At 40.8% G+C, this 16,329-nt stretch overlaps 1 protein-coding gene and 1 long non-coding RNA gene across 7 annotated transcripts in view; one reads left to right on the forward strand and one right to left on the reverse strand.

Annotated features, from left to right (window-relative positions):
* LOC139085094 (uncharacterized) overlaps window positions 1–13,979 on the reverse strand; it is a 101,634-nt gene extending 87,655 nt beyond the window's left edge. The window contains exon 1 of one of the 3 annotated variants that reach the window (XR_011543133.1): window positions 13,476–13,893. This is a non-coding gene — a long non-coding RNA (uncharacterized lncRNA). Of the gene's footprint in view, window positions 1–13,475 lie in introns of all 3 variants that reach the window. The other 2 variants (XR_011543131.1, XR_011543132.1) reach the window with 2 other exon arrangements.
* A 358-nt stretch (window positions 13,980–14,337) lies between these two features.
* ZFPM2 (zinc finger protein, FOG family member 2) overlaps window positions 14,338–16,329 on the forward strand; it is a 440,124-nt gene continuing 438,132 nt past the window's right edge. For 2 of the 4 annotated variants that reach the window (XM_008520784.2, XM_008520785.2), the window contains exon 1: window positions 14,338–14,987. In XM_008520784.2, coding sequence (XP_008519006.2) covers window positions 14,948–14,987 — 40 coding nt within the window. In that variant the 5' untranslated portion in view covers window positions 14,338–14,947. The other 2 variants (XM_070630801.1, XM_070630800.1) reach the window with 2 other exon arrangements.

The following is a 16,329-nucleotide window of genomic DNA, read 5'->3' on the forward strand; positions in this document are numbered from 1 at the left end:
CAGTCAAACATATAGTACTAAAACTAACATTAGAATTATGGAGGCATCAAATTTACAATCTGAAAAAAAAAGTGCGATGATTACCAATGCGAATGCTGAGGCTCAGTGATCAGTAAAATTCTCCAAGCTGGTAAGTCTAAACCAGAATCCCAGCTTCCCGATTATCAGTCCAGTCCACTGCCCATTTGTTTAAGAGGCCAAATTTCTTACCCGTCCGTTATTAGGGGAGCTTGAATGACCTAAGGGAAACTCCATCATCTTTCTAATTAGGCAGTGCATGGAAAGAATTCTAGCCTCTCCACTCACTGTGTGAACTTATTCTGAACCTCAGTTTCCTTGCTGGCAAAATGTTTATCTGTGCAGCTTAAGTGTGTAGGACCGAAGACCTGACCAGTCAACAGAAAAACCACATCCAGCCTTTACTGCCACTGCAATCTCTGTAGGAAATGGGAGCAGCATAGGCCTGGGCTCTGCTTGGTTCCATTTAGATGCAGTCTTTCAGGAACGCAAGGCACTCACCAGTGTTTTACGTGCAGAAACTGGGTTTCATTAGGAAAGACTGCTTTGTTAGAGTTTTAACGTGTTTTACAAGCCTCAAGGCCATTAAAATAATTCCTTGACATATATATTAAGGCAAGGAGAGGAAAGAAACTAAGGAGGGATGGGGATGGGAAATGCATATTTTGCTATCTTACATTTTTGCCTACAGTTGGTTTTCTTCCAAAGCCATAGCAACGCCCACAGAGAGGATTTTTGTTTGTTTATTTTGCTTGTTGAGTGTAATGTTAGAGTTACTGCATTATCTTCTGTATGAGCCAAAAACCAAAAAGGGGAAAAACTATTTAGAAGGAAACAAGTGGAACTATTTTAGCTACATACACTTTTAATTTTAAAAGGCCTTAATAGTGTATTGCTTTGTTACCGATCATTACGTTTCAGTGAGAAAGTGCATCACAGGTCAGTAAGTATGAGAGTTCTTTCATGTCCCTATATGTCTTTAAATCAGAATCGGAATTTGTAGAATTGCAGCCTATAGTCGGACTGGGCCTACAGGCCTATATTCTTTGAGTGGTACAATATTTATTTTAATTGTCTTTAAATACCTTTAACAGAGACATATACTCTCCATGTCTCCATAGTCCTCACCAATCTCTATATCTTCTATCTGGATATTCCATTTTTTTCACATTGCCCATGGCCTCTGAAAGCATTAAAGTTCACAGTCCCTGGGATAGGTATTACTGTTATTTCCCTTCCCTCTAGAGAAGAAAATACAAGGATGGAAAAGGAGTAACCTTTAAAGGGAAGGAGGATAGGAAGAAGTCATTAGTTGTAAATAACTAAATAATTTTTAACACGTGAAAAGAGGATGGAAATCTACTGAAGTATAAAGCAGAATAACAAAATTACCTCTCTGAAACCAAGATTTGGAAAGGCAAGAAGAGAGCACCAGCCTGCCCAGAAGGTCCCTGGGGTAGCAGTTAGAGTTGCCTTGGGTTGTATGCAACAGAAGCCCAAATAGAGTGCTCAGCAAACAGGTGTTATTTCTCCTCACAGAGTAAGAATTCCAGAATCAGTTCAGGGCTGATATACGGCTAAGAGAAGTCATCAAAATTGGCTTCTTCTCCTTTCCAACTGCATTATTAAGTGTGGAGATTCTGTTCTTATGATTGCAAGATGGCTCTTCCATATCCAAGCATCATGTCTCATTCCAGGTATGAAGAAGGGAAAGGGCCAAGGAGAAAAGATGCATTCTGGTTTTTGAGCAAAAATATTTGAGGTTCTTTCGAAGCCTCATCCAGTAGACTTCTGCTTGCATTTTATTGGCCTGAATGGAATTACACAACCAAATCTAACTAAAAAGTAATCTCTGAAAATTAGTACTTCTAACTGAACATCTCGAACAAGATTAGGGTTCTGTCACTAAAAAAGAAGAGGAGAAAAGATTTGGAGTAATTTGTTAATAGCTAACAATTAAACAGCACTTTCTACATGTCAAGCACTTTAAATATAATGAGTCATTTAATATAACTACTCTCTGCAGTAGATATCATTATATTTCCATTTTAAATATAAGTAAACTGAAGCACATAGACATTTAATAGCATGCAAAAGATTACCTAGTTAAAAAGTGGTAGCAAGGGCTGGCCCTGTGGCCACGTGGTTAAGTTCGCATGCTCCGCTGCAGGCAGCCCAGTGTTTCATCGGTTCGAATCCTGGGCACGGACATGGCACTGCTCATCCAGCCACGCTGAGGCAGCATCCCACATACCACAACTAGATGGACCCACAGCTAAGAATATACAACTATGTACCAGGGGGCTTTAGGGAGAAAAAGGAAAAAAATAAAATCTTTAAAAAAAAAAAGTGGTAGAGTCAAGATTTGAACCCAGATACTCTGTCTCCAGACACTACATTAGTACTATGTTGTGCATATGACACACCAAAGAGGGACAAGATTTAGAACTGGCAGGTACAATGGCAGTGGAAGTGAGGCTGTTCGCTAAACTGAAAGTCTAGACTACTAAACTACACCAATCCTATTCCCCATCCATATTTCCCACTCCTCCTTAATCCATGTGACTCAAGAATGAAAGATAAAAGACTTTTCTACAACTTAGCATCAGTTAATATGCTTTAAGTTTTAAGCAACAAAAAGCAAACTGTCTTAAACAATAAATCTTATTGGTTCATATAACAGGAAGTTTAAAAGCAAAGAAGATGCCAAGCCTAGTATGATCAGGCTTCAGCTTTATTTAAATGCTATTCTCTTTGTTATTTACTCCTCTGTGGGTTAGCTTTGTTTTAGAGATAGCTTTCCTCATTGTCAAAAATGGATGACAGAAGTAAGTGATGCAATATTCTTCCTTGTCTATTTCCAGGAGAGAAAGAAACAGAGTCCCCATGATTTTCTCTTAAAAGCAATACATGACTCTCCTAAAAGCCTCCTTATGCAGAATTGGGTCCCTTGCCAATTCCTAAAACAATCACTAACAAGATTTGGAAGAAAAAGCTAAAGAAATTTTCCAGAAAATAACAAAAGTGGCCAAAGACATAGAAAGAGGAAAAGAAAAGAAAACAGTAGTATACATTCAAGAAGGCCCAAGATATAATTCCAGGGAAAGAAAGAATACAAGGAAATTTCTCAGAACTGACGGCTAGCCACAAGTTTCTAGATTGAAATGGCTTGACAAGTGCACAGTTGAGTAAGTGGAGAGATGGGACTTCATATTAGGAAATTTCAGAAGACTGAAGGCATAGAGAAGATCCTGAAAGCTTCCAGAGCGTGACTGGTGGAAAGAAGTAGGCTACATTCAGTGGATAAGGAAACATAATGGTGTCAGACTTCTTAGAACAACACTGGAAATAGAACTCAGTGAACCACAGGGTTTAAAAATTGAGGTAGGTGAGTGATGACAGCAAGATGGTTGAATAAGATGTCCCTTGTTGTATCCCCCAATCAAGAACAATTTAGTAACCATCTGCAGAAAGAGTACCTTTGTGGAAGTTGTGAGATCCAGCACTGTATGCTGAAGGATCCAGGAGTCTCATCCACCTGTGCATTGGGTAATAGGGGAATGGACCTTGGTCCTGGTTGTGGATCCTGAAGTGGCCTGTGAACTAGCTATAGGCCCTCTTGCCCATGGTCCGGGATCTTTGGAGAATACTGACTTAGGCAATCACCCATGGACAAGAGAGCCCTTGTGGAAGTCCAGGAATCCACCAGAGAAGTTCCAGCACACTGTTGGAGCCAAAAAATCCATGACTGGATAAATGAAAGGGGTAAGAAGAACAGCTTGATTTTACCCACATAACCCCTCTCCCAAAGTGGCACAGCACAGTGCCAAGAAAGCCTGTAATTTCTCCTATGGAGAAAAATGACAGCATGTGAGTGAGTGCCTAGCTTTCCTAGCTGTGTGGGATGCTGTCAGAGGCCCATTTCTCTCTTACCCCATCCAGAATACTGAGTCACGAGCTGCAGGACTAGGGGGTGGGAAGCTGCTGGGAGAATAGCAGCCAGGGCTCAAAGTGTAACAAAGGAAGATGGATCCTACTAACCACATCATGGACTCCATTGAGAGGCCTGCCCCATAGCTGCAGGGATGCCTCACCAGTAGATGCCCCAACTGGTCCATGGGTACCACAGCATGCTGCATGCCACACCCACTCACGCCTCCACCTTATGGCCAGTTCTCTGTTTGTGCTTCTGGGTAGTAAAAGCAAGCTTTAGCAGACAGCTAGTGAGCACATGCAGAAAGCTGGACCGAATCTGCAGGCCAGAAAGAGCCCACAAACTTGAACAATTAACATTGCCTTTGGGAAAGCAAAAGAGAGGCTGTCAGTAATCAGCCTGCTGTGCAGCAGGATGGAGAGAAAGTGTACAAGTGTATCTAATCTGCCATAAGAGAGAGTATGATGTGTGGAGAAAGCATACCCAAAGAACGTCTGAGAAAGCCTTAGAATCCCTAGTAGGCCTGAAGAAAGGTAATTCCCTTCCAAAGTCAGTCAGGAAAGATTGGAGGAGGTGACTGATACTTAAAATGTAAAGATAGCAATGCAATATTTCAAGAAACATGAAAAATTAAGGAAACATGACATCCACAAAAGGACACAATAATTTTCCAGTAATTGACCCCAAAGACTTAAATATCTGAAAATTACCCAACAAAGAATTCAAAATAGCTGTTTTAAAGAAGCTCAGTGAGCTACAAGAAAAGACAGAAACACAATTCAATGAAACCAGAAAAACTATTCAAAAGCAAAATGAGAAGTTTAGCAAAGAGATAGAAATCATAAAAAAGAATCAAATAAAAGTTCTGTGGTGAAGAATACAATGAATGAAATAAAAAATGCAATAGAGAGCATCAATAACAAAAGGGATCAAGCAGAAAAAAGAATCTAAGAAACAGACGACAGAATCTTTGAAATTATCCATTCAGAGAACAAAGAATAAAGAATGAAAAAGAGTGAAGAAAGCTTATGTGATCTATGGGATATCATCAAAAGAACCAATTTGCAAATTATTTAAGTTTCAGAAGGAGAAGAAGTGGAGAAGGGTGCAGAAAACTTATTTTAAGAAATGATGGATGAAAAGTTCCCAGCTCTGGGGAGAGATTTGGCCATCCATGGTCATGAAGCTCATAGGTTCCCAAACAAATTCAAGTCAAAAAGATCTTCTCTAAGACACGTTATAATAAAGCTGTCAAAAATTTAAGATGAAGAGAGAATCTTAAAAGCAAGAGAAAAGAAGTTTATCACTTACAATGGAACCCACATAAGACTGGCGCAGGGTTTCTCAGCAGAAACCCTATAGGCCAGGAGACAGTGGGATGATATATTCAAAGTCCTGAAAGAAAATAAACCTGACAACCAAGAATGTTTTATCTGGCAAAATTGTCTTTCAGAAATGAAGGAGAGATAAAGACATTCATAAACAAACAAAAGCTGAGGGAGTTCATCCCCATTAGACCTGTCTTACAATACAAGAAATGTTGAAAGTAATTCTTCAAGGTGAAGTGAAAGGACACTAATTATTAACATACGAAAATATACAGCACTCTAGTAAAGGTAAATATATAGTAAAAGTCAGAATAACCTAATATTGTATATGGTACTGTGCTAACCATTCAATGGTAGTCAAAAGGTTTTTAGCATACAAGTATTAAAAATAACAATAAGTATAATAATGTGTTAATGAATACACAATATCAAAAGAGATAAAGTATGAAATCAAAAAAATTAAAAAGGAGAATAAAAAAGTAGAGTTTTTGTATGAACTGAAGTTAAGTTGCTATCAGCTAAAACAGACTGTTACATGTATAAGATGTTTTATGTAAGCTTCATGGTAATCAAGCAAAAAAACTGCTGCAGATACACAAAAGGTAAAGAAAAGGGAATCAAAACATACCACTTTGGAAAATCATCAATTCACAAAGAAAGACAGCAGGAAAGGAAGAAAGGAACAAGGAAATCATTAAAAACCCAAAAAACAATTAACCAGATGGCATTAGTAAGTCCTTACTTAACAACAATTACTCTAAAAGTAAATGGATTAAGTTCTCCAATCAAAAGGCAGAGAGTGGCTGAATGGATTAAAAAACACACCCAACTATATGCTGCCTATAAGAGATTCACTTCAGCTTTAAGGCCTTACACATGGAACTCTAACAACTCAATAGCAAAAAATCAAACAGTCCAATTAAAAAAAAAATGGGCAGATGGGCTGGCCCCGTGGCCGAGTGGTTGAGTTCGCGCACTCCGCTGCAGGCGGCCCAGTGTTTCGTTGGTTCGAATCCTGGGCGCGGACACGGCACTGCTCATCAGACCACGCTGAGGCAGCGTCCCACATGCCACAAGTAGAAGGACCCACAACGAAGAATATACAACTATGTACCGGGGGGCTTTGGGGAGAAAAAGGAAAAAAAATAAAATCTTAAAAAAAAAAAAAAAATGGGCAGAGGACCTGAAAAGACGTTTTTCCAAAGAAGACTTATAAATAGCCAACCAATACTTGAAAAGATTCTCAGCATCAATAATCATTAGGGAAATGCAAATCAAAACCACAATGAGATATCACCTCATACGTGGTAGAATTGCTATATCAAAAAGACAAGAGATAAAAAGTGTTGGTGAAGATGTGGAGAAAAGGGAATCCTTGTGCACTGCTAAACTGGTATAGCCACTATGAAAACAACATGAATATTCCTCAAAAAATTAAAAATAGAACTACCATGTAATCCAGCAATCCTAGTTCTGAATATATATCCAAAGGAAATGAAATAAGCATCTTGAAGAGATATCCACACCCCCATGTTCATTGCCACATTATTCACAATAGTTAAGATATGGAAACAACATAAGTGTTTGCCTACAGATGTATGGATAAAGAAGATGTGGTATATATATGTATATGTATACATACACACACACACACACACAGATACACACACTGGAATATTATTCACCCATGAGAAAGAAGGAAATCTTTCTATTTGAGAGTACAAGGAAGAATCTTGAGGCCATTATGATAAGTGAAATAAGGCAGACAGAGAAAGACAAATACTGTATGATCTCACTTATATGTGGAATCTAGAAAAGTTGAACTCATAGAACTCAGAGAATACAATGGTGTTTGCCATGGGTTGTGGTGTGGAGGAAATAGAAGGATGTTGGTTAAAGGGTGCAAATTTCCAGTTACAAAATGAATAAGTCCTGGGGATTTAAAGTAAAGCATGGTGACTACAGTTAACAATGCTGTATAATATACTTGACAGATGCTAAGAGAGTAAATCTTTAAAAAACTTAAAAAGTTCTTAAAAGTCTTTTGAAGTTAAAATTAAAAGTAAATTTTTTTAAAAGTAGTAAAGCATGTCATTTAGAAATATGAGGTGAGCATTAGGAGAATTGGCTAAAAAGATTTGACAATGATTATCCCTCTGGGAGCAGGAGTTGTCATTGGGATGTTGAGTAGGACCAGAAACTGCTAACTTTCATTATGAGCCTTGAAAATCTATTTGACCTTTAAACCTACGTATATCTATTTGTTTAATAAAAATAAAAATAATTTTTAAAGGAGTATATTAGCCATATAGTTTAACTTTCAACACGTTACATTTTGAAAGTGATATAATTATCCTTTTCAGCTTCTTTTAGATGATTCCATTATCAGTATGCCCTTTCATTGTTATTCATAATCCTGCAATTCAATTCACCCTAAATTCACTCCTAATGCATTATTTTAATACCCTTTGGCAAGTAGATAAAAGCAAAGATAAGTGCTTTGGTTAGGTCTATACACATAGCAAGTGTTCTTAAAAAGCTGTTTAATTTCTTCTTTTGCATTTAGGAATTGAGGGCAAAAGTTATAGGTTGGAAAATAAAATCTGCCACAGAAGTATAAACATCATTTATGCAAATTATAACAACATTCATAAAATTTATGTGCAAGGTAATCTGTTAGATGGTTATTCAAATGTGGTAAAATAAAGTTGAAAGTAAAATCAAACATCTGGGGCCAGAATATATGAAATCAGGAGGGTTATAGATGTGCATGTCAGTTGATCATCATGCCCTTGAGGAACTCTGAATTTGAAACTGCTAGCTTTTTTCCCAAGAGTTACCCCTGATTGAAGTGAATGCCCCAAATCAGTAATTGATAAGATCCTTATTTATCTAGGTTAAAATTATAGACGCATCCACTTAACATTCATAAGAGTTCTTTGTCATTTCAGGGTTGCTTGGGGAAAAGAAAATCATCAAAAGTGCTTGTGATGGTCAATTTTATGTGTCAATTTGACAGCGCCATGGGTTGCCCAGATATTTGGTTAAACCTTCTGGGTGTGTCTGTGACGGTGTTTCTGGATGAGATTAACATTTGACTTCGTAGACTGAGTAAAGCAGATCACCCCCCTCAATGCGGGTGGGCTTCATCCAATCCACTGAAGGGTCTGACTACAAGAAAAACACTGAGTAAGTGAGAACTCCTCTCTCTGCATGACCGTCTTCTAACTGGGACATTGGTCTTCTCCTGCCTTCACATTCCGTCTTAGATTTGAACGTAAACCATCAGCTCTCCCAGTTCTTAGGCCTTCAGATTCAGACTAAACTATTCCATGGCTCTCCTTGTCAACTGAAGATCCTGGGACTTCTCAGCCTCTGTAACTACGCGAGCCAATTCCCTATATTCAATCTCTCTCTCTATATATATCTATACTATTAGCTCTGTTTCTCTGAAGAACCCAGACTAATACAGTGGTTTCATACAACTTTTCTGAAGAAAAGTAGAAAATTCAGTTAAATTGATATTTCTAAGTATTCAAATATTCAGTCAAGCAAACTGAAGTGATAGATTGCTAATTTTTGTCTTAGTTTATTCTTTTGGCTTGAATGTAACAGGAATCAACTAACGTTAATTTAGGACAAAAATAATTTAAAATATAAAGGTAAGAAGGAATTTATTTTGAGGAGACATAATTATTTCAGTGATGTCAAGGGCAGACGTGCTGCTGCAGCCTATGAAGGGGCTAGAACGGGATGTGGGATGTCATTTCATATTCCCATCTCTGCTTACCTCAGGACATTTGTTTTACTTCTTTTTCTCTCTACTGACAAACTATCACTGTTGCTCTGTTCACATGGTGATAACCATGCCATTATTCCAGAGATTGTACTTCTCTTTCTCATGTAAGGGTGAAACTCTTGACACTAACTCTAAATTCCTAAGGGAGGAATTTGATTGGTCATATTTGAGTCTGATACTCTCCTTGGTCCAAGTATCCACCATCAGGAGCATGGAGTCATGTTGTAAGAAGAACATGGCTGCTATCTCCTGTACCTGCGATGATGTGCATGAAAACTGGGAATGGTAGGAGTCCCCAGATAAGACAGGGGAATTTACTTTTTCTTTCAATAATTATGTTAGGACCTTCTATGTGCCCAAAACTGGGGATGTAATTCTGAAAAATACAGGCATGTTTCTTGCTCTCACAAACCTTCCTATCTAGTTCGGTGTATTGGGGCAGGGAGGGGGTTGGTGAGAATTGGATTTATATGTAATTACACTGCCAACGTAATACAATGCAACAAGTGATGCTCTGCAGACAAAGAAGGTGTTCTGGAAGCAACTGAGAAAAGGTATCTCACTCAGAAGTTGGGAGGTCAGTGACGTCTTCTTGCGAAAAATAACATCTATACTAAGACTACAAAGATGCTTAGGGGTTAGCCTGGTCAAATAGATGAAGATAAAATATGATAGAAATGACCAAGACTCTAATATTTACGTAGACACATAGATAATGTTGATGGGTCCAAAACAAAGCAATATTGGAATGTTGATGGGTGTCTTAGTTTGGATTTCCAAAAAATCAGATCCTGACACAAGATCAGATCAAAGTAGTCCTCTGTGTCGGCATCATTCTTAACAGATTCTTCCAGCAAAGATGGCCAACAGTAATATTAGGTTTGCATTCCCCCAGCGTAACAACCCCAGCAGAAAAACAGCACCTTTTCCTCAGAGATTTTAGGAAAAAGTTCCGGGACTGACTCTCATAGAAACAATTTGGGCCATTGAGTCAATCACTATAGGCAAACACCTGGAATATTCTGGTTGGTCAGGGATTGAGGTATTGGGGAAGGCCATACTTACATCACATGACCAAATCGTGGATGAGGAGGAGCAGTTCTTCAAAAGATATCACAGCATTATTACCAGAAGAAGAGAAAACGATGGTAGGCATGCAAAATCAACAGATGTCTACTAAAATTTGGGGCATTACTCCTTGAATATTTATTTTATACTTGGAGGTATGTTGCACATTATACAACCTTAGCAATAAAGAGCTTTTTTTTTTTTTTTTTTTGTAATAGAGTTCATCCTATGACTCTCTTCTCTCAGAGTAGTAATTGGACATAACAGATGATTGCAAAGAGTAAAATCTTAAATCATCCACATTTTGGTTTTCAGTATATCACAAAAATTTACACATAACTGGTTCATTCTTAACTCATATTGGTTCACAGATGTTTTTTCACAGATATTTTTGAAAATTTGATGAATTCAATAGATCTGCTCCTTAGAAAATTTTTCGTACACACATACATCTTTCAAGGGATTGACGGTCTCTGTGAAGCCCAAGTTAAACCCCCAATCTAGACCGACTGAAGGTTTTCAAAGCCCTTGGCTCCTTTGCAAGTAAACAGATAGTCCTCTTCATAGTTATAACCCAGCAATGCCATTTAGATGAATTTGTTGATTTTTATTTTTAAACTGCTGAAATTATAAAGATACACAAATACTAAACACTATTTTCATACTGCATTCTTGTTCAATTCAGTGTCACAATCTTAAATCAAGGCAGATAAACTGAATGCAATTTCTGGTGAGGATACAAGGGCAAAAAATTAAGTCTTTCTGAAGCTTTTGAATATTGTTTACTCCCATAATAAAGAAAGCAGCTTGCTGCCTAATAAGATGTGGCCTGGGAGGTTGCTTTATCAATTTGCTGATCCCTTGGAGGAAAAAAACACATTTAAAAAACAAATCCAAGAGTAAGACATACATGAATGCAATCCATTTACACTGGGAGCACAATTCTGTACTGTGCCAAATAAAGAATTTTTTGTATAGAAGTTTATTCCTTCTACCTTGCCTTTCCTAAATAATATGATGTTCAAGAATTAAATATATCTGTGTCAGTAGGAAGCACTTTAGGGTTTCTCTGCCTTTTCTATAAACAACATTATTAACGATCATAAATTTGTGAAAATGCTAAAATGCTAAACTTGTAGGTTTGCCAGATAAAATATAAAATACCCAGTTAAATTTGAATTTCAGATAAGTAACAATTATTTTTTTAGGATCAGTATGTACTAAACATCACATGGAACATACTTATCCTAAAAAAACTATTGTTGCTTATTTGAAATTCAAATTTACCTGGACATCCTATATTTTAATTTTCTAAACCTGGCAACCCTATAACTTGCAAAGAATATTGCTTTATTCATTTGTAAATAAACATTTGATTTTGCTTATTAAAGCAGTTTTGGTACTGGCATCTCCTTTTACTGTCAGATGTATGTTTTCTAGCTAAAATGACTATTTAAGAATGTATACAACTATATTCTCATTGAAAGTATATAGACTGTTTCAAGCTTTTTTTCCGTCAACAATTTCAACTCCATCCCTTTTCATTCCTGAAGAACTTTACAAAGAAAGCCAGACCGAGGTAGATGTTTCTTTATTTCAAATTGATTTCAGAACAATTCTTTTAGGCTTTGAGGAAATGTTATTAAAAGTTGCATATTTCCTGCTTCTAAAGTAACTTACATATGTGATTTAAAATAATTCGTCTTTGAAAGCAGAAACTTTTCAAAACGAACCATTATGTAGAGATGAAATCAGTGAGTCTAGAAAATGAATAATTCATTTTTAAGTAAGCGAGAAATTATTTTGTGCTGTTACTTATACATTTTCAAATTTATAGTTAAATAATAATTTGCGATACCCAGGGTATTAGTTGTGAATTGTGGTTTTCAATATCATAGGCACATTCGTTGCTGTGGTTTCGCAATATCATTCCCTGATGCTTTTCTCAATTGTGGTTTTCATAATCATTGTTTGATAGTCATGTAGCTGTGGTTTGAGCTGCTATATCCATTTGGACAGAGATAATTGCTTATAGGTTTTGCTGTCTTTTTATTTTATAACCTTACCGAGTTAAACTAGAAAAAGAAAAATTGAACTTTAAATATCATTAACATTCTCATTAAAAATGATGAGAAAACACAAGATGTAATAGTATTCCTTAGTTTAATTCATTCATATTGACCATCATTAATATATATATTTATAAATTTAGATAAACTGTATCTATTTCTAATAATGCAGTCTGGTTAGTTTATCAGTCTTGCTTTGAATTCCCTGACTTTTGCTCTTTTCAGCTTTCAAACTGAATATTTAGCTGAGATTTATTTGTTTCTCTTTTTCTTTGCATATTTAACCATTTCAAATGCCAAAAGAAACACTAACTGTTATGATATTTTAATTCCAATGGGCATTCCTTTTGGGTTATATAAAAAGTCAGCCAGTTCTGTAAAAAGGAAACATAATGTATAATACATCCAATTCTAAGCACACCAATTTAATTGTAATGAATTGAAAATTAAGGAGGCAAAAATCTGTGGTTCTCTGTCTGCTTATTCATTTCGCACACAAACACAAATAACCCTGCTTTTCGTGGTACTTAGGGCTTTAATTTCTTGGTTCTTCAGGGGAGAGACTTTGTCATTTAGTGCATTTTCCACTGCAAAGGACCATGTATTCTTACAACCTCATATGGTAATAGTACTAATGGTAATGTAATAAAATTCACAATTGGTCTTTAGCTCTGTATTAAGATTCTCCCAGCCATACCTTTCACAGGGCAACTCTTTACACCTTCGGGAAGATGTCCTGATGGGGTTATAAATGACAGCGATTACAGTCCCTCCCGCATTATGCTCAATCAGCCCAGGCTCTCTGCTGACCCCCAGACCCTTTTAGAGCAACGAGTTTGGTGGGGCTCACATGAATGCTAGTCAACCAAACAAAGTGGGGCACAATTTCAGATCAGAATGGGTGCTCTCACAACCTGGTGGTGGTGGAGGGGGAGGAGTCAGCAGTATCTGGGGGATACATGTTAACTGTTGTGGAGTTCATTAGTAAATACTGATTACATAAATCGGCCAGTTCCACTGTCACTTGGGTAGAAGCTCCTTCCAGCCCACCCGGGAGAACATATTTAATATTCAGTGTATATGAAACTATGAGAAACTCACGCAGCTTAACTTGGCCAAAATAATAACTATGCAAACCACTTCAAAATTTGCTCTTCTTCTGGCTTGCAGTTTCTGACATACTACACATACAACAATGGAGTAAGAATGAAACAAAACTTTGAAAGCTAAAGAACCACAAAATAGTTATTGGGTCTTACCTGCTTGGGAAATTATTGCAAGATCAAATCTTTCATTAGTCGCTGGCTGCTTCCCTGTGGCAGAAGAACTAAACGAACGAAAGGTCATGGGGCTGGGGTAGGACTTCAGAACTTCCACAGACTTCTTCAGAAAGTCAGTATTCTCATTAGAGATGGCTCATTTCCCACCTGGGGCTAATCACCTAGCTGATGGTCCTGCTTTTTGATGTGTGAAAAATATCTGCCTGTCTCCAAATTCGGATTTTTTACAATCTAAAAATGAAAATTCGAGGTGAGAAAGAGCGCTTTTGGGATTCCGCTCAGCAACCCATCCTTGCGGGCCAAGTAGAGGATGGTCCGTGTCCGCAGCGGTCTCCTGGGAACCTTGAGAGCAATGAAATGGTCTCCTGAGAGCTGGGGCAGATGAGAGGACTTAACTGGCCCCAAGACACACAGTTGGCATTTGTGATCAGCTGGCTCTCGCTGAGGATTTTGCCAGTGGCCTAACCTTCCTGCCAAGAAGCTGGCAGGGTGGGGGTGTAGGCTAGGGGAGGGGGCGGCATAACTGGAAGCACAAAGTTTATGGAGAGACTGAGATTTCTTTGTGCCTCGCTGTATGGGCGAGGCGTGAGAGAGGAGAGTTGGGGTCCATCAGAGGGGGCTGTTGGAAGAAGTTGCCTGGAAGAGGGGGAGGGGTGCTCTGACAGCTGCCAAGAGTTGACGCGGTGACAACTGCAGAAGGTGGCCCCCCTCCAAGCCCTCCCCGCACCTCCTACCCCCCCAATCCCCCACTGCGCTCCCCTGCACCCCACCCGACCGAGGCCGGGGCCCTAGTTTGCATCCGGACTGGCTTTGGATGCAGCCAATCCTCCTTTCGCTGATGGAATAGTCTCCCCTCCCCACGGCCCCGGCGCGCCCCTCCCTCCCGCGCCTCGCCACCTCCCGCGGCAGAGCCAGAGCTGCGCGGCCCGGAGCGCGGCGGCGGCGGCGGCGGCGGCGGCGGCTGCGGCGGCGCTCGAGTATCTGCCCCGCAAGCCGGGGAGAGGGGTGAGCGAGCGCGCTCCTCCTCCCGCGCCTTCCGCCCCATCTCTCCCCCTCTCCCCTCTGCTCGCTTTCCCTTCCCTCCCTTCTTCTCTTTTCCTTCTTTCTTTTCGCGTCCCCCCCTTCCCCTTTTCTCTCTCCCTGTCCATTCGTTTGTAAATTCCCGTTTTCTGCCCCCTCAATCGCTCTCCCACTCCCCCCTCCCCTCCCCACTGTCACTCTCTCTCTGCCCCCCTCTCTCCTCTCATTTGCCTGTTCATCTCCAAACGTGGATCCGCGGCTCCCGGAGGAGCCCAGCGCCCGGATACCGCGCGCCCGGGGCACCTGGAGTCCGGCCGGCGGCGGCCCGAGCCTGGCCAGCGGCGGCGGCGGCGCGAGCGGCGGGAGCCGAGGGAGCGGCAGCCCCGACCGCGGGCACCGCGGGAGCTCCGGTGGCAGCGGCCGCTGCCGAGATGTCCCGGCGAAAGCAGAGCAAACCCCGGCAGATCAAACGTAAGTTTGCACGCGAGGCCGGGAGTGGGTGGATTATTTCTGGGGAGGGGGGCGCGCGGGCCGGGAAAGGGAGGGAGACTCGGGGAAATCCGCTCCCGGTGCCCCGGATTTGTCAAACTTTGCCTGAGCACCTGGAGGGACAACTAGTCAGTCACAGACAGACAGACAGCCGAGCGCCGGGCAAGAAAGAGGCTGCGCCGAACAGCTCACTTTTGCTCGGCTCAGCTTTCGCGCTCCCGGGTTTCTTTTTAATTCCGACCCCCGGACGCAGTTAGCCAGCGCTGCTTTATCGTCTAGCCGACTGGGCAGCCCCACTCATTGAGGAGATTTTTATTATTGTGGTTGTTGTCGTTGTTGTTGCGATTGACGTGGTGCTGCTCTTGGGGACCACTTTTAGCAACGAGGGTGAGAACTTAGTTCTCCGAAAAGCTGGTGGAGACCTCGGGGCGAGGAAGGCAACGTCCCCAGGCAGTGGAAAATCCGTGTCTGGGTCCCGATCCTGGGCGGTGCCAAGAGCCACGCCAGAGCCGAAGCGAAACAAAAAGTAGGTGTAAAAGTTCGCGCCTTTGCAGCGGGGTCAGTGCGCCTCCGCCCTGCAAGCCGGGGGCTTGCGGCGGGCTGGTCGCGCCGGGGGCTCCGGACCCGTCCCGTTCGCATCGCCGGGACGCTCCGCCGAGGGGCAGTCGGTCTACCTCTGGCCCTGGAGGCGCGCGGCGGCCTCGCTGGGAGGGGCCGCCCGTCACTTCCCGGCGCGGAAGCTGTGAGTTCAAGGCGGCGGGTGCGCGGGGGAGAGCGTGCCCCAAGCCCTGAGCCCCTGAGGGCCTGGGTGGTGCTTAGAGGACACAGCGGGCGGGAGGCACCTGTCCGAAACACACAGGAAACACACACGCTCGCAGAGCTCAACTCGGTCAACTTTTCTTGTCTTGGGGAAAATTCCTCCAATGGTGTTTTGTCGCCCTGCGACACGTCTTCAACGCTTTGGCCGAAAAGGAGAAACCGCCTTAATAGTTTATTTTTTGCCAGGCTTGTGATGCGTCCATTTCTTCGTGTTGTTTGAAGTCTGGCAACTAGTTAAAAACTGATTATCGTGTAATTTTAGCGTAAGGCTTTAATAGTACTCCCTCCCCCTTGGTTATTAGCCACACTCACCCTGCCTCTCAAGGTTGAAAATTTTATTTGGTGCAGTTTAAAAATAAATCTTATCAATCAACTTAACTGGCGTGAAATGGGGTCCAGGTTATAAGCAGTTTGCTCTAGTTAAGTATTTAGATCTTTATACACATATACAATCCTTGCCTCTCAGACATGACTCTCTAGTTTTTATTTAGTGGATTTCTTCTCT

Source organism: Equus przewalskii, chromosome 8, assembly GCF_037783145.1.
Source record: "Equus przewalskii isolate Varuska chromosome 8, EquPr2, whole genome shotgun sequence".
NCBI classification, from domain to species: Eukaryota; Metazoa; Chordata; class Mammalia; order Perissodactyla; family Equidae; genus Equus; species Equus przewalskii.